This window comes from Protopterus annectens, chromosome 7.part0, assembly GCF_019279795.1.
Source record: "Protopterus annectens isolate FY-2018-M chromosome 7.part0, PAN1.0, whole genome shotgun sequence".
NCBI classification, from domain to species: Eukaryota; Metazoa; Chordata; order Ceratodontiformes; family Protopteridae; genus Protopterus; species Protopterus annectens.
The window spans coordinates 271,556,556-271,580,894 of record NC_056739.1 but is presented as its reverse complement, the minus strand read 5'-3'; the positions used below and the strand labels follow the sequence as shown (position 1 = coordinate 271,580,894).

The 24,339-nt window shown below is 37.3% G+C and overlaps 1 protein-coding gene across 1 annotated transcript in view; it reads right to left on the bottom strand.

Moving 5' to 3' along the window:
* The window catches only part of PIK3C2B (phosphatidylinositol-4-phosphate 3-kinase catalytic subunit type 2 beta), a 1,063,900-nt gene that overhangs the window by 536,120 nt on the left and 503,441 nt on the right, over positions 1-24,339 (bottom strand). Inside the window, exons 7-8 of the mRNA XM_044076750.1 lie at positions 17,353-17,432; positions 8,950-9,013 (exon numbers count right to left, since the gene is read on the bottom strand). Of these exons, the coding sequence (XP_043932685.1) occupies positions 8,950-9,013; positions 17,353-17,432 (144 nt within the window). The remainder of the gene's footprint in view (positions 1-8,949; positions 9,014-17,352; positions 17,433-24,339) is intronic.

Here is a 24,339-nt window from a genome sequence, read left to right as displayed (position 1 = left end):
CCATTTGGTATGTACCTCACAAGACATCTGCAACAGCTGGAAAGGCCACAGAAATACCTCCCTAAAAGAATCACAGGCCTAAAGCAGATGCCACATGCTGACCATCTAAAAAAACTCCAGCTATACTCTGTGGTATATCGTCTACTCAGAGGCGATCTCTGCTTAACATACAAGGCCATGTCAAACCCTGAGCTGTTGGACATGCTCCACTTAAAGAAATCCCAAACCCTCAGAGCCACACGCTCCAGGGATCTAAACCTTGTCATCACAATGAACAAATCATGCTGGAGGGATAGGTTCCTGACCCATAGACTCCCCATACTCTGGAATAGACTGCCCATACATGTCAAGCAGAGCACCTCATTGGCCCTCTTCAAAAGGAACCTTGATGATTGGATGGGAGATAGGAAATTCACCCCGGGGATCATGTCAGTCACCCTGCTAGAGAGGGGCCCAGAGAAGTAAATATTGTAGGAAAAGTTTTCCAGGAAGTTGTTATGGCTAGGCTTGCGTAGGCCTTAGGGCCGATAGCCTAGTACCAACCTATGAACCTATGAATAAACCTCCTCTACATGTTGAGCACTATGACTCACTATTCTCCTTTAAACAGAACTTATATGACTGCATGGATTTTCACAAATTTACTCTAGGATTGACTGGTACAGTCCCTGCTGGAGAAAGTAAGTACAGCCTGAAACAGTGTACTGGCAAGGCAGATATGGTCATAAGACTCAATGATCTTGGAAAATCTATGAAACAGGAGGAGGAAAGGCAGTTCCTCCCATCCTACTACAGGTTCTGTGAGTTTTTAAATGTGGTCTGAGTTTCCCTTAAAGGGCTATGGGTATCCAGTGGCACTTTTGTGCTTGCATCATACTCTGGGGAAAGCAAACCATAGTGCATTTGCTCATGTCACACCCTCCCAGTCTTTATCATGCAGTCATGTATCCCCCCCCACCCCCACCCCCCAGCAAAAGCAACAAAACTGTCCTTTCTTTTACTGATAATTCTGTGCCTGGGATTTTCAATGACTCTGGTCAAAAGCAGTATAACCAGATGCTTTGTTCGCCTTTAGCCTGCAGGCTAGCAATGTTGAGCCCTACTTGGGGGTGGGAAACGGTTCTAAAACCAGTATTTTCTATTATGACAGAAGCACTGCTTGATCACTATCCTGTATTTCTTTATTTTTTGATATAACAGGTTTAACCACTAATACTGTACCTAACTCTGTTATATAGCTAGTAGAAGTAGTAGCACCAGTACAAAACTATAAAATAATCTTCATGGGATTTTAGCATCAGTGTAACTAGAAAAAGTATTAAATATATTTCTTCAGCTTTGCGCTGCAGCCTATCTCTAACCTCATACTGTTGTACACCCACTTTGTGTTGCAGGATCTCAAACTGGTTTACAACATACGTTTCTCCCTGCACCACCTTTGCAACTAGGTTCTTCCAAGTACAACTTATCCTTGACAACAAAATGTACTAAAATTTAAATTCTAACTTATACACTGTCATTATGGTCACCTTTTGGTACAGATTACTGTGATTCCTTCTTGAGTTCCCCCCTAAATAGTTATGTTTATCTTGTGGGGTTTACCAGGTTAACAAAGTCTAAAAAAAATGCAGAACTTGCAATGTCTGCCTAATGGAAGTGTGACTGTTTGCGATCAACAGTCACGAATCAGGTCATAAATTATTGCAAGTACTTGACAGAGAGCAGCAGTCACAGTTACAAAAATTCCCAAAACTTTAATGCACCAACTCCAAGATCACTGTGTCTTGGAGAAAACAGAAATCCACAAGATACCATAATCATGATCTTTACATAAAATTTCTGGTACTTGCACGTTAGTGATCCCACAAAAGTGCTGTAACCATTATTGTGACAAATCCGAACCTGGCACACAACCTGTAAAGTTTTCAGTTATTTATGGTAATTTTTAGGTAAAAGACCTCATTAAAAATGTCCTGCTATTCTGTCCTTAAAACATATTGGCTTACTGGGCAATTCCCATTTCTTCTAAGGGACAGACATTTGTGATGATGCACTACTATGAAGTTCCTTATTCACAGATGTTTTTGCCTGCATGTTGGATGGTCCTTAGGCTATCTCTTAAACAGATAGAACAACCAGAACTAAATGTGCCACTTCTCTTATTCTATTACGGTCACAGATATTTTTTTTGTTGATTTGACATGCCTTTAGTGAATGGTGCAAGAAATTTTAACATCTAAAAATAAACTTTTGACTTGTATATCGTCAGTCAGTTCTGACACTTGCTTCTGTTTAACTTGTAGCTTTTTATCCCTCAAAATGTTCACAGGATGAGCAAAGAACGAAACTTTTCACATCAATATCTAAGCCGTTGTATCAAGGGTATTGGGCCATATATCTCAAATGTTCAGATTTTTACAGAATGTCCAGATTTTTGCCTCATATTTTTGGTCTGTTCCTCATAAAACTTATGTTTTTCTGGATTTCTGTGGCAAATTAGTGCAGACTGAATTCACTATATAATGACAAGCATCTGTGTTTCAGACTTCATATCCTTCAGAAAAAAATACACAAGATCTTTAGCAACTTTCTAAGTTTATAAGAGCAATATTTAAAATGTGTCCCTATTTTTGAGGTTTTGTCCCCCCTCATCATTTCTGGCTTTATCCAGATTATTTTGTGCAAAGAAGTTGAGAGCTATATATTGGGCCCTTTCTGTTTCAAAAACAAACTTGTGTGGTACCATGCTTTTTTAATACAGCACTGCTATCAGTTTGACAATCACTAGACAATTTTGTAACGCATCACTATGAATAGTAATGTTCTAGCAGCCATGCTCCAAGCAGTCATTTAGATTTTTGGACCACACAAAATTCTGCTGATGTACCTTTTTCTCTAAGCGTTTGTAACAATATGTGATATTAGATGGCTTAAGAAGTCTCACTATGTGTAACACAGCACTTTCTTTTTATAAAGCTACATTGCATAAGTAGTACACTCAAATTTCAGAATTACTTTACTTATACAGAAACAGTAGTCCTTAAATAACTTTAGGCCTTCAGCAATGCAAAATATCCTTCTATTACTATTAAAAGCAAAGGGCTTATGTTAAATTTTAAAACCAATGCCACTTCAGAAAAGAAGAGAATCTATTTATTTACATTTTTTTTTCAGTTAGGTAGATCCACTGCAGAAAAGCTGCCTGCCCCACTTACAGGGCAGATCTAGGAAGTAAAATACGTCAACAGTAACTTAATCAGTGTGCAAATTGCATCAGCATCATTCACAGTACAGATTACTTCTACAAAGGAAACTATTAATTAAATAAATACCAGGAAAATCTTATAAATGGCTAGTTCCACTAAAGAACACAGCAGAAGAACAGAACAGTTCATATGTTATAGGATCTAATAGTACAAAACTGCTGCCAGTTTAAGGTAAACTTGCAATAAATAACCAGTACATTAAATGACAATATAAAACAGTGCTCTGCATTTCTACAGAGGCTCTGTGAAACTCAATACTTTAAATCTCTTGGCACATTATCAGACTACAATCCACCACCATGGCAACGTGTTCTGCAAAGGTATCATAAAGGTTTGTGTGAGGGGAACCCATAACAAGGGCGACAAACATTGTATGAGGTTGACAAGTGCTAAAACTCTTGGTTCTGGCTCTTAAACTTGCAGCAAAAAGAAAACCGTTGCTGTTCTTACTGTATATGTGTTTGGGGGCAAAGAGGTGAAAATGTCTTTGTAAGTGGAGTGTCACTCTCTTCCCTCTTACATCCCTCATTTTACAAGGTGACAGTCTTTCAGCCCCTGATCAAATAAAGATCACTCCTGCCTGTCTCCATAGCATACAGAAAGGAATCCCTGACTACAACTCCAATGACTTGAATATGAGTTGCTCAGCAGCTTGAGATGTGAAGTGGGGGGAGATGGAAATCAGTAAGCTGACTTTGGTTCACCCATCCCGGGGGTGGTCCTGACATGTTCTGCCACCAGTAACTGGATACATACAGCCATTAAATGGCAGAAGACCTGGGGATATGGACTTGATACTACCAAGATGAAAATGGTAGACCTCACTACTGTGTAAGTGTTTAGAAATATGCACATGCACAGAGAGGGGATAGTACTCCCTCCACCTGAAAAAAGGGCCCAAATCAGCCATCAAGAAAAGGGGTTAGAGCCAAAAGAAAATGCCCCCATTAGGTTGCAGATGCAGGTGAGGGCACAAGCTACCTTCATAGGTGCCAGGACAATGGCCCTTCTGATTGACTCTTGCCTCTGTGCTGTAGTTAAAAAAGCTACAGAAATAAACAAAAGAAAACCCTTTACAATAATGCTTACATTAGAAAATGGTTAACTATCATATCCAGTGGTACACGAACAAGATTGATATAATTCCTACAGCCACCTGCAAACCACAGTGTAATGAATAAACACAGGCATGCTGCTACAAATCCACACATCCTCCACAGTACATTGTTGCCAGTTCTTGTGGTTCTAACCTTAGTAAAGAACTTGGAAGTACTCTGAACAGCATCCAACAGAACAGAGTCATTTACAGATGCAGTCTGCATTTGACTTTGTACTCTAGTTCTAAAATGTAAAGGTAACGTTGCATCAACATGCCATGTTTTAGTGTGTTACACTAGGATTTACTCATACCTGCTGTGCTTTGGTCGTAGAGGTAAAGGCCAAGTGATCAAGCTTCAAAGTTTGCCATTATACTATGGCTTCTGTTTGATTTTTATATTTCATTCTTTATAGATATACCCAAATCCTAAAATGCTTCAGTGGTTTTAAATATGTTAAAAAAAAAAACGTAAGTTATAATATAAATTAAACAAGAATTCAGTGTATCACTTTTGGAATTGTTTCACTAAAGCATGACTTTAGGCACAAATACACAAATATGCACCCATGCTCTTTGTGTGTGTGTGTGTGTGTGTGTGTGTGTGTGTGTGTGTGTGTGTGTGTGTGTGTGTGTGTGTGTATACACACACAGATATATATATATATATATACACACATATATGTATATATATATATATATATATATATATATATATATATATATGGATTCCATACACTAGATCGAAGGTTCACTACTTCGAAATAGTGTATGGAATGCACACTGCAGCGAAAGTGCACTTAAACGAAAGTGCACTTAAGCGAAGTTCAGTATGAATGGGCGTTGTACTGAACTTCCGTGCAGTACTCACGGACCTTTGGGTTAGGGCACAGGTCATGGTAAGGGGATAGCCCATAGGGCTATCCCCTTACCATGACCTAACCTAAGGTCCATGATGACTGCAGCGCAGTGAAGGACATAGCAATGTCCTCCACTATGGTGCAATAGTCACGAACCTTTGGGTTAGGGTAAGGGGATAGCTTTACTAACTATCCCCTTACCCTAACCCATGCCCTAACAATGTCAGTTGTCTACTTGGCCTCCTGCCAGTGTTTTCTTGCATTTTATGTAGGCAAGACTGACCGGAGACTTAGGGAAAGGATATACAAGCATATTTACAACATCAGGAGGGGGAACACTGTTAATGCTTTGGCAAAAGATTGTAGTGAGAATTTTACTCACAACTTCTTGTTTAGAGTGATTGACCAAGTAGCCTTTGATGTGAAAGGAGGCCCCCAACAACTATTGCTGGAGAAGCGTGAATTGATTTGGCAGTTAAGGTTAAACTCTTATAGCCCCCCAGGTTTGAATGAGATTGTATCGTTAACATGCATTTTAAAGTTAAGAAACCTTTTGCGTTGAGGGTATCAGTTCCCCTGGAGTTTTAAATGTAACATTTTTTCACATTTTATTATTTTTTACATATGGTTTGTTTGATGTATGTACTTTTAGATATATATATATATATATATATATATATATATATATATATATAGATATATATTTATTATACTATTTGTTAGTTGAAGAGTAATTATGTGTTAACTTCATTGTGGGAGGTTTTCTGTGTGTTTTTTAGTGGCGTTTTTATTAGGTTTTGATAGGCTGGTTGTTTGTGATGACAGCATTTAGAAGGTATTTAAAGTCTTATTGTTTGTAATGCACTTTGTCTGATGAAGTCTACCCATTTGTTTTGGTAGACGAAAAGCGCTTCACTTTTATTGGAATAAATTCTGTGTTTGCACCTTCAGTTCATGGAGACTTTTTCCTTTCTTTTTTGAAGTTTGTATTTTTCGTTTGGAAGTTTACAGCTGAGTTACATTGAGCATATCATTCTGAACAGAAATAGAAACAGGCTTTGTAGTCATAAAAAATTATCCCCCTTTTTTTTGTGTGGACATTCAAGTACATTATTTATATAAAATAACCGAGTTTGCCAGCTCCACTGGTATAGAGGGATAAAGACGTAACCATGTTACAGGTGACTCAAGTTTGATTAGCAGCTCATCAGCTTGGGAAGAATGGCAAAGGAGGATAGACATGTTCATCCAGGAAGGGGAGAGAAGGGCAGAATGCATACAGCCATCATCCCTCAATGAAGGGGTGGCACAGTGTGCATTTTGGTAGCAGGCTTTTGGCTCACCAAGCCATGTGCTGATGGTTGCCTTCATTGTCAAAAGTATCGGAGCACGGTAGTAGCATTCATTAGTATGAGTACAGAAGAATGCATTTACCAAGGAAAAGGCAATGTGGGCACTCACAATAACACAAGTGGCTTGGCTCTCTGTCCAAAGGGTGAGAGTTATGCCATACAAAATGCCCTCACTGCCAGGATGCCAATAAGGGCACAAAGCAACACTTATGACTGCCTGTATAATGACCACTCCCACTGGCTCTCACCCCATAATGTGCCGCTGTAATTCCACAGTATAGGTAAACAAATGGGCAGAGTCTGATGGGGGAGGGGGGAGTCTTGCTAGTTGGCAGGCATGAAAGAAAAAAGTACCTAGAAAATAAAATGACCATTTGAAATTTGCCATGATGAAAGTAGTGTTAAAAAGCTAAAAACTGCCACAATGCAGAAGCAGTATTAATCAATTAAGTGAGAACCACTGACTGAATGATATCATCCACAACATAAATAACTGATGGCACAGAAAATAACTATTTTTTTCTTAAGAGTTCAAAGCAACCCTTGAATCAGTTAGAAGGAAATGAAGACTGGCCAGGGACACCTCCACATTTCGGAGAATCTTAGCCTGACTAATAACCATTCGGGCACTTATGGTCTAGCAAGTCACACCTTAACGGTTCAGATTTACCATGAAACTGCCTCATCTCAGAAAATACACAGAATCTATGAGAGCACTGCTTTGTAAACTATGCGATGCTGCAATCCATGAAAGATGGCAAGAAGGCCCTTTGTTACAAACAGGAAGCAACTGCCTAGCCCTTCTGTTGAGTGGAATATATATAAATACTCCACAGAAAAATGTGCTAAAATTCTATGTTACCGGCTAAGGGATAACCTCTACACAGATAACCAGTGTGAGCACATACTCCTAAACCAGGTTTTCAAACAAAATAATTTACCTGTGAAAAATAAACAAGATAAGAGCCAAATTCATAAAATCTGCAAGATGTGTTACTGGACAAAGGTGTATCCCTTAGGCATCTGGTTTGCTTAATCACTGTTTCACCAAAGCCCATTTGGCAGGATTATTCAATCAAATGGAACATTATTGGCACCACTACGCAGGGAGAAATTCCTTGACCCACCCTTACTAATACAGGCAGAGAGGTTGCTATGTACTCCTCACAGTAAGTTATACTATGCTGTTAGTACTGCTCTGGTTGTTTGGTTAGTATTTACGGCACTGTGTTCATCAAAATGGGCACTGACACCAACCAAATGTAGTGCAGATCTGCTCTAATTGTTTAGTGGCCATGTCACCAAAGTTGTTTTGTCAGGACTACTAACCAAATAGAATTTTATCTATATTTTCCTCATTCAGGAGGAAATTGGCATAACTCCCACTCTAATAAAATAGATTCAAGGTCACTAAACCAGGAGTAAGTTATATTTCGCCATCAGTACAATTTAATTCAGTTAACTTTTTAAAGAATGGGTTTTGGCCAAATGGTTACAGACCAAACACCAGTGAAATGGCACTGCACTCCTGGTCAGTGTAGCTGACTGAAGTTAACACACTGGTGATTAGAAGTTCAGACCCATGGGACTAATGCCACATAGTCTTCCATATGATCAGCATGTTCCTGTACAATCTGATACATCCTCGCATTCCTTTTTTTCATAGTTTTGCTAGCTTGCTACTAACTGTAGAAAACTATTGCTATTTTCAAGATGGCAATGCCCTGTGAGGCAGTGGCTGCTCTGGCTCGAGGAAGGTATGTGCAATATTTGTGTAAATATCTGTCTAACATATTGTCAGAATCAACAAAAACAATGAAAACAGATAGGAAAACAAACACAATGTCAGTTTATGGCAGAAATACCTTGCTAGATCTTCAGTTTACAGGCTTATCATGCAATTGGTTTACTACGCTGCTTCCTCTAGGGCCTGTGAGGCCTAAAGCACTCAGAGAGTAGAAATCTTGTCTAATCTTGATTCAAAGGGCCGTAGATGAACAAATTCAAAATACACCAAACCCAAAAGAAGAAGACGATGAAAAATATGCGAAAGACCATGGAAAAGAGGAACTAGAGCTGGTATTAATGTCAGGCTGAAAGCAAACTCCTACAGACCAGCACTCCCACGTACCATGCTAGCAAATGTTCGATCACTGGAAAACAATTCATACATACTGGAAATCCGGTCACAGTGGTATAAAACTAATGCAAGAGGGGGTAAGAAGATAACACCACAAAAGAGATATGAAAAAAAAACAGTGCAGACAGTAAGGAACAGGAGGAATGTAAATGTAAATTAACTTGTACAAAATTCCATAAGTGGTAGCTTGAGTAAACAAGTCAAGTGTTATGGAAAAATCATGTAAAGAACTTACCTCCGCTAATAAAAAACTGTCCACTTCATTGTGGAAGGTATCAAAAAGCAAGGTCAACGCTTGCCTAAAATGAAAGCAAAATATCAGTAAGAAAATGCCCACAAAAAGTTTGGTCCAATTCTCATGCATATGTGCCTGGGACAATTAAAAGCCACTTTCATTTCTGGGTTTTAAGAAACACTGCTCTAAAAACAGTCAGTTAGTAAACAGCCACTATTATCACAGCTCATTCTAAATGCAAGGCTATTCCATTGCTGCATTAATGTAGGATTAAAAAAAGGCTGTCAAACTAGATGAAAGGTAAAGACAAGTTCCCTACGTATCTGATATGCTTACCCACGGCACACTGTTGCTGTTATTACTATCAAGTGTAACACAGACTGCCCACATCTGTGAATAAATACTCAACACAGGTGGCTGTTTTTTCACCCACTGAAAACTTCAGAGAACAGCTTCTTGTGAGAAAAGTAAGTAGTAATATGAGGTGCAAAACTGTTGCATGTATGTAAGAAGGGTGTTGGGGGTGTGCATCTCAAATAACAATGAACAGTACACGGAAGCTGCCACATGCCACAGACCACAAGTGTATAATATGCCTACTCCCCCCCATCACACTCCAATTATGTATGTCAGGAACAAAAGAGAGACACCAGTATGTGGCCAAAGTGATAGATAGGCCTACCACTCAAGTCCAGCATTATTAAAAACAGCAGTATTTTTTCAAAGTCGATAAGTACTGTGGTAACAGAGCATGAGAAAGGCAAACTGAGGAGTACATGACACGGAACAGCTATATATCTAAAAATATCCTGATGGGTTGGAGGGGTTTTATTTATTTATTTTATATTTGTTTACCGGGATGGTCCGACTGGATATATGTCCATTTTCAGCAGAGTCCCGGGGAGAAAAGCTCCAAGTTAGTAGATTACATTGCATTAGTAACATTTACAAATTAACATAGTTTACAGTCTGGTTACAAACATTTATAGAATATGGTAGGCAACTGAGAATTTCACACAGGGTTTACACAGATAAGAACTTTATCCTGTAACAAGCTGTTTTGCATGAGGAAATGGCCTAGGCCCACCATTTGGAAGTCAAAAAACAATATATACAATTATTTATCAAGGTTTCATGTTACAACTTGTATGTTCATCTGACCATTTACTGACTCCATATCACAAGTGTAGAACAAAGTATTATCAATATAATATAAACATCTGGCCAACAAAGAAATTATGGTACACAATGTACACAACTGGACATGAAGGGAAAATGAGAGAATGGCTACCATTCTGTGTAAGAAATTGAGCTAAGGTAATCAGAGTTAAACAACCAGGGAAGGGAAAATACACTAGTTGACACTGAAGACAACAAGGGACAACAAAACTGGAGGAGAATTAATTTGCAGTTCCCAAAACAAAGGACAAGAAGTAAACAAGACAATTTTGCATACTTTTAGATAATGAATAAATTAACTGAACTGATTTAACACTGATGTTTTTCAGCTGCAACCCAGAAAGAATACAAAGGCAGAAAATGAAACAGTATAAAATGGTGTAATACACATTTCACAGTAAAACAGTGGTAATATTTGCATCATCCAGAAATTCTAGGTTCTCAGCTATGTTGTGTTAATTGAACATTTGTACCTTCTTTAATAATTTAGCTCAAAGGCAAAGAAATACTATGGACTGAATGTTGAATGGTATCCTTTGAGTGGCGGTACAAATGGGAAATTCGACTTACGAAGGACCTGAATACACACCACATCTGAACTGAAAATTACTATAGGAATTATTTAGCACTAGAAGGGTTCTCTATTCTTTTCCTGAGGCAGGTCTGGTGTACCTTTTTTTACAACTTACCCAGGAGGCCTCACTTCTAGACATAATACACAGCACAGGGGCTGAATTCTAAATACTTGAAATGGAATTGGACTTTTTTCACAATAAAATGTTTTTATGCAGCTCGGTCAAATAAAACTTGGAATACTAGACTTCAGGCTAGCTGAGTTAGTCCCTGTGAAGCACTGCCTAAGTATAGCCTTAAAAAACAACAAGCACATACATCTGCAAATCAGGTTTGGTAAATGTACTGCCTGTTAAGCAGCTATGCCTTTTTTGGCAAAATATGTTAATTTTTTTTTTCCAAAATCTCTTTATTTCAATTTTCTTTTTTCAAATAATAACAACAATACGGTAACTCAAAAACACAAATGAACAATACAAATACCTATCTAAAGAAAACAGACAACAATCTCGTTCTGAGAAAATTATATATATATATATATATATATATATATATATATATATATATATATATATATATATATATATATATATATATAGATATATATATACATAATATATACAAAAGAAATCACTACATCATCAAGTAAAGTATGAGAATTCTTATGTTCATTTGGTCTCATAAGGGATAGTTAGAATGGGGATAGTCTATATATAAAGTAAAAATAGAAATGTAACCATTTATTTGCATGTTTAGGGAAAATATCTAGTTACACATATACTAAGAAAAGGGAGAAGATGCCAGAAAGACTGGTTATACTACATTCATTTCTTATTTAAAGGTTAGCTTTTCATGACAATTTGTAGGCAAATTTTATTTGTCAAGAATTATATCTAGCAAGTAACCCCAATATTTTTGTTAATAGCGTTTGTTTTTTGTTTTTGAATACATTAATTTGTGAGATGAGATATATTTGATAACAAGATTGCTAAAGTTTTCCCATGTAATTGGTGACATGACATTCCTATTCTTTGTAATAAAGAATTTAATAAGGGCACACATCGTAATAAAGACATGTTTTAATATTTTTGTGAGTTGATTGATATTAATGTACAATATAGCTGTCTCCCAAGTAAGGGTTGATCTTTCATATCCTATCTTCTCTAATCTTACTCTCAAGGAACACCATAAGTTGTGTATCTTAGTACAGTTCCACATGACATGTAAAATATCAGCTGCTTGATCCGGACAATGGGGACATATAGGCGAAAAGTTAGGATTGAATTTATTTAATTTAGAAAAGGTATAATATAGATTGTTATTTACCATAATTTGTGTATATAACAGCTTCTTGAAAGGAATGAATCTGATTGTATTTTCAATGGCTAGTTTCTTATTTTCTTCAGTCAGTGACTGATTTTTCGTTTGCCAATAGTTTGAAAATAATAAAGAATTCTGATGTTTTGCACTCATTACAATTTTATAAGTCCTAGAAATTGTTTTCCCTTTAATCGCAAGATTTTCAAGTATTAATTTAACTAAATCTATGTTCTGTAAGTCAGTGTGTATTTGTGAGAATTTAGCATTTATAAGATGATGAAGTTGGTTAAGGATAATACTATATTTCATAGGAAGTTTGAGTTCAAGTCTCATTTGCCCCGTGTTAGAGTCTTTCCATTGGTATATATCCCATATTGTGTAATCTTTTATCAGGGGGTAGTTTGTTAGATTTACTGGTTTATTATTTATTAGTAAGTTAGGATTTAGGTGTAACGGTTGTATAAGGGCAAAAGCATCAGCTAATTGCAATGATTTAAATAGTTTCTGTGTTGTAAGAGTCATGTTTTTAATTAGTGGGTGTAAATTCTTCGTGTATATGCTAGCCTGGTTTAAATTCAAGAATGGTAAGGATTTGATACTACAGCCAAGGGATTTTAACTGTTCATACCAGATTTTGGTCCACTGGGGTGTCCAAGTATTTATATACGAGTCATAGTTTATTATCTGTATTCATCTGTATATAGTAATTACACTATAGTAAAGCTTAAAATCAGGTAACCCCAATCCCCCCTTATCTTTGGCGAGTACAAGTTTTGCATATTTAATTCTGGTAGATTTGGGATACCATAAGAATCTTGATATAGCTTTTTCCATGGCAAGGAAGAAGTTTTGGGGAATATTTGAAAAGGTAGTATTTAACTGAAAGAGTATTCTTGGTAGAAAATTCATCTTGACAACACTAGCTTTTGACAGTAGAGACATATTAATGTTCTTCCATCTATCCATATCGTTTTGAATACTAGTCCATGTAGTTAGTAGGTTATTGTTTATAATATCTTTGAAGTCTGAAGTAAATATTATTCCTAGATATTTTATCTGGTAATTTATTTTGATCTCACTCATAGGAAAGTACAATTCTTTATGCCCTATAGGATTGAGGGGAAATATGTGTGACTTGTTTAAATTTAAATTATAATTTGAAACTACCGAGAACTCATCAATAACTTTAAGTATTTTTGGGAGGTCAGTAGTGGGGAGTTATGTTAAATTGTTTTTACCAGTCCCAGCACACACGCTATGAGAATTTAAAAAAAAAAAAAAAAAAAAAAAAAGGAAGTTCAGTGACAGGTCAGATCAGAGCAATACATTTTCAAAAACTGCTGAGGTTCTATTTTAGGTGTAAAAGATGTATTTACTAGAATGATGTAAAAAGTTAAAGTGTAGGTTACATGTCACTAACAAAATGCATAAAACCATCAGCTTCTTGTCTCAAGGTACAGGATTTAAATACACTTAGATGCAATGACAGAATTTAAGATGAATCCGACATGATCACTGTATATTTACATCCTCCTGGTTTTTGTTACTTTCATCTTGTGAAGGTGTTTAACAGATAAGGAAGGAATGGCAAAACAGGTCTGAGATTTGTTTGGCTACGAAGTACGGCAAAATAGCATAGCCTCAAAAGTCTGCCTATTGCAGCAAAAGCTAGCAGACACTGCAGTCCTAGGGGTGCTAAAGGTTTATGTACCACATGAGTTTATTTGTTTATTTGCATTTGTTTATTTGATACATAAACTAGTCCTTGCTGGCCCTTTCATAGGTTCATAGATAAGTACTAGACTAGCTGCCCTTGTACACCATTTTAAGCCTAGCCAAGTCCCTTTCACGGCGAGAATCATACCCTGTACCTTGCGACTATAAGGTAAATACCTTAACTATTATGTCAACCCCCAATCTCTTTCAGTCACAACTCATCCCTTAAGCATAACAAAGTTATGTAACAGGAAAACCAGGTTACCCTGTAAGGAACTGCACTGAATAACACAAGATCTCAAGAGATAAGTGTCACTTGGGAAATTTACACAATGCCATTAATAACTTCAAGGACAAATAAACATTTAGTATAAGTAAAGTTAAATCATATAGAGAGAGACAGGCATTCAGCAGCGTTAGATATAAAAGCCTTTAACCATATGTATCTGTACAGTATAATATAATTATAAAATATATATTTGTGAAGAAACTTTGGGCATGCAAGCATTTGTAGTGCATTACTATTGTCTGACACCAGAGCAGAAATGCTGAATTTCATCATGTACTACTGGATATAATTTCCCCAGTCTCCATTACCTACTGTGCAATTCTGAGCAAGTAATTTCACCTGATAATGCTTTCATGTCTCCCCGATCACAGCCTTTTACATCCAGTGAGCTATTACTATTACAGCATATTTGTACTACAATAAAAGTGCTTGAGGAATTACTCAGTAAACAGACAGATGGACCAGAGTACTGAAGAAACGGCCAGGCAAAGTACCCTGGAAAGGAAAATGAATACAGCTGCTACCAGAATGCTAGTGGCAAGCCTTGAAGAAGACCAAAGGTAGAGATGAAGCTAAGTCTTTTAACCTCCTGTATTACTAATATTAGTATTATAAGATTTAACATAAACTTGGTATAACTGCTGTTAAAGCTTAAATTTAAATTATTTTTCCCAGCAATGTGATTATCACACTGATATTGCTATGTAATTCCATATCTGTGTCTGTGGCTGAGAAACAAAGACAGTCTCAAGAATCTGCATATCCCAACATGTAATAAAAAACACATAACAGAATACTGCTTATCAAGATAGGGAAAAGCCAGGTCTCCGCTACAGCCAAGATGTGACTGTGTAAAACACACTGAAAGGTGTTGCTCCAGTTACATACTAGATCCATAGAGTTAAAATATTGGCAAGTATTTTATTTGCAGCTTTTCCAACAGCAGTGAATATCGTCACAGTACGGATTGCAGTTGAACAACTAGGTTTAAAGGGTGTTGTCATCACTCTATATATACATTTTATGAATCATACATTTTTTAATTTTTAATAACTTAAGCACTGCAGTAATCAGGCATTTTATCTGATTGGCAACCATCTGAAGTGTAGGAGGAAGTGAAAAACATACCACTGATAAATGTATTTATTAAATTATTGCATTCCTTCTTTATCATTTTGTTATTTGACATCTGGTTACTGGAAAGTCTGTCTGGGTGAGTCTACCGGATAACGTCAAAAACCCACATCATCAAAAATGATCACACAGACACAAAAACAGCAAAACTCCAACTTCCTTATTCAGGAAGGAATTCCATAAAAAATCCTTACTACAGGCATTTAATTGTCATCCTAGACATATAATTAATAACATTCCTTTATCACAGTATTATAGGGTGAAAAGAATTTGTTCTGAAGTGGAAGAATTTAGTAATATTAGTCAAGATTTAATGTCTAGATTTATTACCAGAGCTTATGATCCTAAAATATTGTAACAGGCTTTGTATAATGCTAATAATAAATCAAGGGACGAATTATTAAAATATCAAGATAAGAATGATCAAGTTTATGGTGGTCAAAAACTAACATTGGTTACCACCTTTGGGAGTAATATTAGTTCTTTCTGCCATATTGTTCACAATCATTGGTTTATTTTACAGATGGACACAGATTTGTATGAAATTCTCCCTGACAAATGTTTTTTTTCTTACAGACAAGGTAAGACTATAGGAAATTATTTTAATCATTACAAAACAGGATTGAATATAAAGTACAAACTACTTTGGATGGCAATATTTTAAAGGTGTCTTTCCCTTGTGGTGCTTGTACAGCATGTGGTGCTATTTTCAAATTTTTATTTATTTGTAGTTTGTTAACCGGGTTAGTCCAACTGAGCTAGTGGCTCATTTTCTTAGAAAAAATTAATTTTGGAATAATATGATTCCCTATTTATTCGGGATGCTTACTATTTCCTGATCTGTATTTCTTGTAATACGTTTGTTAGGGGGTAGAATCCCTCAGACTACATTGCGGTTAAACTTATTATGGAAAATAAAGTTGGAATATATTTCTGATAGGGACCCACTTATTTATTTATTTTACATTTGTTTACCGGGAAAGTCCAGCTGGACATGAATCCTTTTTCAGTGGAGGCCCAGGGAGAAAAGCTCCAGTATAATACAATAACATAGAATATAAAAAAAAACATAACAGTATAACTCAAAACTTATCGAGTACATCAAAATTGTAGGATATTAATATAATACATAATATAGTACAGTAATACATTGAAATAATGGGAACAAAAACAGCAGTAAATTAAATGTCAAGTGAAACTGTAGGTATGAACAATGTACACAGTTTACACAGTGACAACAATTCAAACAGAGAGTCCGGGATGAAAGGCTGGGGTATCCAGACAGAGTTTTACAGGGTGAAATAAGTTCAAGTTTTCTGAAGTGATGTAGTACAGTGGAGAATGATGGGTTAGAATAGGGATTAAGGAGCAGGGGAAATGGGGAGGGGTTTACCCTGGGGTGTTACAATTGCAGAGCCACTAGATAACAAGGTGAATTTTTAGAAGTTTTTTGAACTGTTTAGCTGTGGGTGTAGTGACTAGGGAATTTGGCAAGGCGTTCCAAAGTTTGGAAATGCAGTTGGAGCAGAGATTCACCTGCTATATGTTTTGCTTTGCTGACTTGGAGAAGAAGTTTATTGTTGGAGCAAAGGGCTCTAGAAGCAGAGTAAGGTTGTATAATATCTTTGAGGGCAGGGGTCTTTTCTGGGTGGTGGAGAATTTTATGGGCCAAAGTTAGTTGATTTAATTGAAGGAGCAAAGGGAGTTCAAGCCAATCAAGTTGTCTGAGAAATAGGCAATGATGTGATTTGTAGGAAGTACTGGTAGCAAATTTTGAAATTTTACTGTAACAGACATCAAGTTTTGCAAGGTCAGTTTTGCGGAGGTTTGTAAGGATAGGGGAAGCATATAGGAGTGTTGATAGCAATTTTCAACTTTCCAGCTACCAAAAAATTTTATATCAGCCTTTCACTGGTAGAAATTTATACTGTACAGTGTATGTTCAAAATATACCGCAAAGTTTAATGGATGCAGCAGTAAAACATAATGCCTCCTTTCAATCTCAGCACTACTATACCTTGTTACACACACTGTTGTTATATTAACCTTTCCTTCCACCATTATTTGATACTTAAGATTCTTTGGTAATGGGCACCAATCAGTTTCAAAACTAAAGCATACTTAAGAAAAATGCAGCTTCAGTCCATGTTTTTCTTTTCTTCTTTTTTATGGATTTATTTCTTGTTCCTTACCTGGTGATAGTCTGTTTGACAGGTCTCTCCTGGAGGTGAATGTGATGGTTCATGGTTGAGAGTCTCTCATCATCTGCATCCTAATACAGAAAACAACTGTTTATTTACATATAACATCAGGCGACAGACAATAACCTACTCACCATGGCATAGAACAAGCAACAAAAAAAAAAAAAAAAAAAAGACTCCACGTTTTGAGAGGTACAGATGAGACCACCCCCAACAAACACACACTCACAAATCAACCTTCTCTGCATAATTACAAACATTTCCGTAACACAGGTGCACTCGGAGTACTGTTCATTCCCAGGGCCAAGAATATACATACTGCCTAGAAGAGTTAAGTCCTTTAGCTTCAGGATAACCAAAATGCATAGGATGAAGATGAGGTCTTTTGGGCAAAACTCTCCTCTGTCCCTGATTTTTCCTCATATTTTTCTTCTGTGCCATATAAATTTTTTTATTTTCTGGTAAACCCCTGAAAATTACAGTCAGTTAGTAATGCCAAACATTAGAATTTCTTATTTCCTAGTCTTCATAAACTGCATGTTTATGCAAAATGTGTTCTACTGGCTTTATAAGTCAATGAAGAGTAATATTTAAAATTGTCCATAATTTAAGAGCATTTGTTCTCCCATTATTATTGGCTTTGTCCCTGACTCTTGACCAAAGAAGTTGAAGGGCATGCTTTCAGGGTTGGCCTAGTCAATGAGCATGTACTTGGGCTAAACCAAATTAACAATCTTTGGATCTTTCTGCTACATCTGCTTATCTGATTTCACGTGTGAGGTCACTGCTATTTGCCAGCATTACAGAAGTGCTTACAAACAATACCTGCATATATTTGTAGCACTTTAAATGTAGCATTTCAAAGATAAGCATAAACCCTGTATAGATCAACTGCAGCAAGTTTCAACACTATATTAAGAATTGTGCCTAGACCTTAAACATTTTAATTTATTATCTGTGTATACCACTTTATGGTGCATCTAATAACACTAATATTTTTATTTCAGTAACAGCTGTGACTAGCTCAGCAGAGGGAACAAAGATCAGCAAATGAAAACATACAGAATAAGCTCATACAGAAGTGCAAAAGAGGTGTGAAGATGTATTATTTTAACAAAGCATGTGAACGACCAGATAGTGGTATTACAATCAGCTAGGAATCAGCTAACAGGAAAGCAGTTAAACAGTGAAAACACATTAATTAATTCCCTTGTGTAGACAAGAACCATGCACTGTTTTAAATGTCTAGAGGAAAAGAGGAATTTACTTGCAGATTAGGGAAACCAGGAGCTGCATTCACATATCACTCCCTAAAGGTCATTTCTCACTGCAATTTCCACATCATACTTCCACAGTAACAGCAATATTTGAAGCGATAGTGCAGTGTAGTGTACTGGCTCACCTTCAGTTCTGCGTGGGAGTGGGCGTGGCTCCGGTGAGTGGCGTGAAAAGTTGCATATGAAATGAGGCTTGACTGACATGCCATTCATATTAGGCAGTGACATCATGCATACAATTAATGTGGCCGAAACACATACAAAATATGCAAGTTTCAACACTATATATACATGGTTATGTACACAAAAAAAGCAAACTGTAACTCTTCTTTTAGGGCTGCTCCGCTCAGTCCTCTCTGAAAATGAGCTGGTTTCCAGTTGAAGTAAACAAAATATTAGAGTACACCTGCTAACAGTTAATTTTATTATTCAAAAGAAAAAATGGTAAAGTCTGGCAAACAGACGACAGTAAAAAGAATATTCAAGAGAACAAGTTAAAAATTCATGTAGTACTACATGTTTCATGAAATCACATGTGATGTGATAGGGCATTGTTGTCCCAGTGTTCTGTGTCAACTGTTAGGATGTCACAGACTTCAGGAGCTAGAATTAGTTACATATAACTACACACACAACCATTTTCCCCAAATATTCTTGTCAAGCCTACCATGGATGTTTTGAGGTGACTTCCCTGCGATTTGTGTAATCTGGGAGCAAATCTATAGCATCTAGCATGATGGGCTCATTATGCAATTTACTTATCCATTCACCAGGACCCTTCTTGGATCCTCTTCAGGTAGTTACATTTGTGATTTTATATACACAATAATAAGCAGTTGTGTTTTTGCCGATATATTTTTTGCATTTATGATTGGAACCTTTGTAAACTTAGCTGTTAAGTGTGCTTTGCTTTATTGTGTAGCTTACTAGTTTTCTGACTTCTTACTCTGATAATTAGCGTTTGATGAATTATTAAAAAATTGTGGCATCGTACAGTTCGGAAACGATAAATATTCATTCACACTGGATGAATATTGAATATTGAAAACTGCTTATTATTGGGTTGGGAGGATGGCCTAATGGTTAAGGTGTTTGCCTTACAAACACAAGGTACAGTGTTTGAATCTCACAGGGGATAATTGGCTAGGCTTAAAATGGCTTGCAAGGGCAGTTAGCCTAGTACTAATCTATAAACCTATAAACTTCCAACTGACGTACAACGGGGGAGGGTTTTCGGCGGTGCTTGCTACTGTACATCTGGTGAGCCAGTACACTACACTATCGCCATACTTGAAATGTAGAGATGTAAACTAATTAATTTAGATGGATTTTCATTCATACAAGCTTGTTGACACTAGCATAACTAGTCTATCCACCATTCTACTAGCATAACTAGTCTATTCACCCTTCTACCTGTATCATTAGGAGTTCCACAAGGTCCACATTAGGTCCTCTACTATTCTCAATCTTTGTTAATGAGCTGCAAACAGTCACCCCTCAAGCTACCTGTGTACAATACGCAGATGACTCTACTTTAGTCTGCTCAGCCAAATCCCTTCCAGAACTCCAAACCAATACCCAGAAACCATTTAACTTAGTAGAAAACTCGTTTTCCAGCAGATATCATCTACTAAATGCTAAAAAAACAAGCTTCTGCTGTTTTCCCCAACCAGACACTCCTCTCAGGTCAGTTTCAGTATCACATCCAACAACAGTACCATTACAGCCCCTGTTAACTACACCAAACTACTTGGGGTACTAATTGACAACGATCTGAAATTTGACCTACATGTTAACCAAGCAATCAAAATACCAATAAAAAACTGGGCTCACTCTACAGAAACAAAGCCTATTTAGCCCCTTTGGCAAGAACCAACACAGCACGCACCCACCTACTCTCCTCTCTCTTACATGCCTCACCCATTCTCACTAACCTGGTTTTTATCTGTCTGCTACAACCATATTGCTAGATTCGCTGTAGGATCTACCCATTGCACACATCACTGTCAAAATCTAAAAGCACTAAACTGGCTCGAGGTCCCCAACCTACTTCTCTACAATCACCTCACTATATCCCATAGAATACTTTACCAACCAGTGTCCCGGGAATACAACCCTTAATTATCCCTCACACCAGTACCAGACAATTGAGATCTAGTGACAAATTAATGTTAAAGACCTCTAAATCCTGTAATCAAGCCGGTGACTCAGTATTATCTAACTACATAGCAAAAACTTGGAACTTACTCCCTCCTGCCATAACACTTGAACCCTCTCTAACAAAGTTTAAAATTGCAGTAAAAAATGATCTCACCAACCACTGGATATGTACCTGCACTAGCCCAGGTTAATCTCCCTCGGCTTACCTTGCTAAGTGGTTCCCATTTTTTTTCCCTCATTGCTACTGGCACTTCTACCCAGACAGTATACTGCATTCTAATCCTTTCTGCCTAACTTACGTAAACAATCTTTTTCTATTAATTTCTCCTGGAATTATATATATGCATTGTTATCTGAACTGTTGATATTATACTGTTAATTGTATTTGTATTTTGTATTTGTTAAATAAAATTTGTACTTCTGGAGCTTTTCTCCCCGGGCCTCCACTGAAAATGGATATGTATCCAGTTGGGCTTTCCTGGTTAACAAATGTAAAATAAATAAATAAAATAAATAAAGCAGAAGGTTCTCCGGGTGTATAACAGCAGGAGATGTAGGCCTCCTTCTCTAGTCCTTCCTCCTCCATTTATCATATGTTGATTTGAATCTATCAATATTTTTATCTTGTACCATCCAACTGCAGTGGTGGTGCTGCAGTAGCGTTGTTGCCTCACAGTAAGATGTTGTCCTGTTCGATTCTCAGCTAGTGCGTCTTCTGTGTGGAGACATGCGTGAATGGGTGTACCTTCGTTGAAGGTTGTGCGTCAGGGCTGGCAACTCAGCACATACAAATCTACTGCCAATCATTAGCAGACCGGAGTTCCGCTGTGGCGACCCCTAACCGGGAAAAGCTGAAAGACACAACAACCATACAACTAGACAAGGAATTCCAAGTCCACATCACCATCTTATGAAAGTACTTTGTCAAATACATGAAACTCCCTCCCCCTACAGTTACTAACATACCCCTCAACTTCACTCAAGAATTCTGGACATATAGCCAAAAACAGTTAGAGGACACAGGTCTAATAACAGGAAAAGTTTTTAAATATAACTTGGATTCACCTAAGTTAATAGAACAACAGGTTTTGTATCACCTTGCTTTTTCCTGAATAAAAAGTATACAACCATAATGACTGACTGTAATCTTCAGTGATTTTCCAGAAAATCAAAAATATAAGGCAAAATCATTCTGGACAGTCAAGACGTATGTTTGTCAGTCTCGTCTCTTCTCTTTTTCCAAGTCCTGCTTTTCAGCAGTATGCTTTCATTCCTCTAAACATCATGTGTTCAAACTGCATCTCAACTGTTCTTCCTTTCCTTCAGTGACTACAAACCAATAAACCCAGTTTGTTTTATCATCACAACTCTTGCAATCCTCCATCACATTTACAACTTCATATGCGCATATCTACCAATCCTGATTTCTTCTACTAGTAAGTCTGACAAAGTATACAATCCACATATAAAGCTGTACTAGTAGTCTGTACAGAGGTATCATCATGGTCTTTCTAAACACCAAACTTCTAGCCCTAAACTCCAAAAATCCTACTAGCTATCCTGGTAAGTAGTTTTCCCCATCTTTTTTCCATGACAGCAGCACATTCAGGAGCATACTCAGCAACTGTGAGAGTAAACAACGTTGACTGACTGTAATGCATATTAAATTATGAATGCAGACAGCTCCACCATTCACTCTCCATTTCTGTCAGTGTAATACATTTTTGCAAACAACATGATCTATGCAGAGGCGTCCACTGTTTTTGCTGATAAGGTTATACAGCAGAAAAGGAAAGGACTATCATCATACTGCTAATGCTTTAATATATTTACTGCAGTTTGTCATTTTTGAACATTTGTTTTATTTTAATTCTGATTTACTAGTTAGCAGTGGCCTGACATTTTACTGTATACTGACTTTGACTGCTAATATCTAGTCTTTTGGCTTACCACCAGGGTGCGGCATTTATTCACTAACCTCTAGACACCAGCAGTCTGTGGTGATACAAATAAGGCATCATCTTCTGTTTAGTGGAAAACGTTGCATTCAGTATGTATCTGTATGCCAGGGTTTTCCTTTAAACTGAGATGGCAGCATCCATCCTCCCATTTCCATGGATACAAGATCATTCTGCTTATGGTCCAATCACTGTTCCTCCTACAAGGTCTATCTTCTATCAGCAGCTGCTGAATGACTGTCTGAATATGGCTCCTCATTCAAATTATCCAAATGCTAACACTTCAAGCCATTTTCTCAAGGAAGGTGGGGTCTTTGGGCCATAATCCCCTCTGTCTCATTAGTTCTAGGATTTCTCCACATTTGCTTGTCCATTGTCAAGATCCATGTCTGGAGTGGGAGACTGTGGTGCAGAGTCTAGATGCCTGTGCTTGCACATCCTCTTTCCTGGAATGCTTGCATTGGACTCAGCCAAACAATCAGAAGACAAATCTTCCTTAGACCACTGGGGTCAATAGAGGTTCTTCGGTGCTGGCTCTTGCTTGACTAAGGATGAAAGATCAAAAGTCCCAAACTGAATAGTGCCAGGTAGAGCTTACATACAATATATCTCTCCAACTACTGACCACCTGGAAGGTTGCCTTAGAGAATATCCACCAACTCAGCCTTTTGCACCAAAACTGTCTGTGCCAAAGTTGTCAGCAATGATACCACCCATTGACCAGAATGTTGATGGCAGTGTGATGGCACCAAAGTTCAGTGCTAGGTCTGGGATGTTGTGGAAGTGGTTTCTAGGACAGAAATGTTGATGCTGACACCAGAATGGCATCAAAGGGAGTCTGGAACCAATACCAGACAAGAGCCACTGTCACTGACAGCTGAAAAATGTGACAGGTAGGAGCATGACATGTGAACAGAATAGGTGGTGAAAATGGATATCAAGTTGAAGTTAGGCCCTCATCAACTTTTTCCAATCAAGGTGAACAGCAGGACTAAGTGCGTACTTAGTGGACTTACCTGCCAGAGCTGAAGATGATCAGGAATCAAGAAATCTAGACAGAGCTCATGTTCTGAGGAGACATTACTGACTCTTACCCTCAGAACAAATTCAGAAAGAAATGAAATCTCTAACTCGGTGACCCCAGCAGGAAATGCTCAAACTAGTTCCTAAGGTACCCAAGTGGAACAGTAGCCACAGAGGGTAAACAGTAGCTTGTCTCCTCCATAACGTTTTCCTGACTACTGTTTTTAGAAGTATTGGTAGATTGAATCAGTTGGGAGGAGCACCCCAGGTTTTACGTAGGACTTTACTTTAGCAATAATTTCTGGTTGTTGCATATCTATCCAGTATTCCAAACAAGGAAATCTGCTATGTACTTACTGCAAGCACTAATGCGGTCACTTTTATATAAATTTCTTAAGTACTTACTATAAGCACTAATGATGTAATTTTTTACACCTATTATGCTATAAGGGGCATTGCAAAGTAGACTAGAACCAAGATTTAATTCCACATCTACAACTGGAACAGTTACTGAGGAAGCCACCAAAAGGAAAAGAGGAGGTTTAAGCAGACATGGTAAC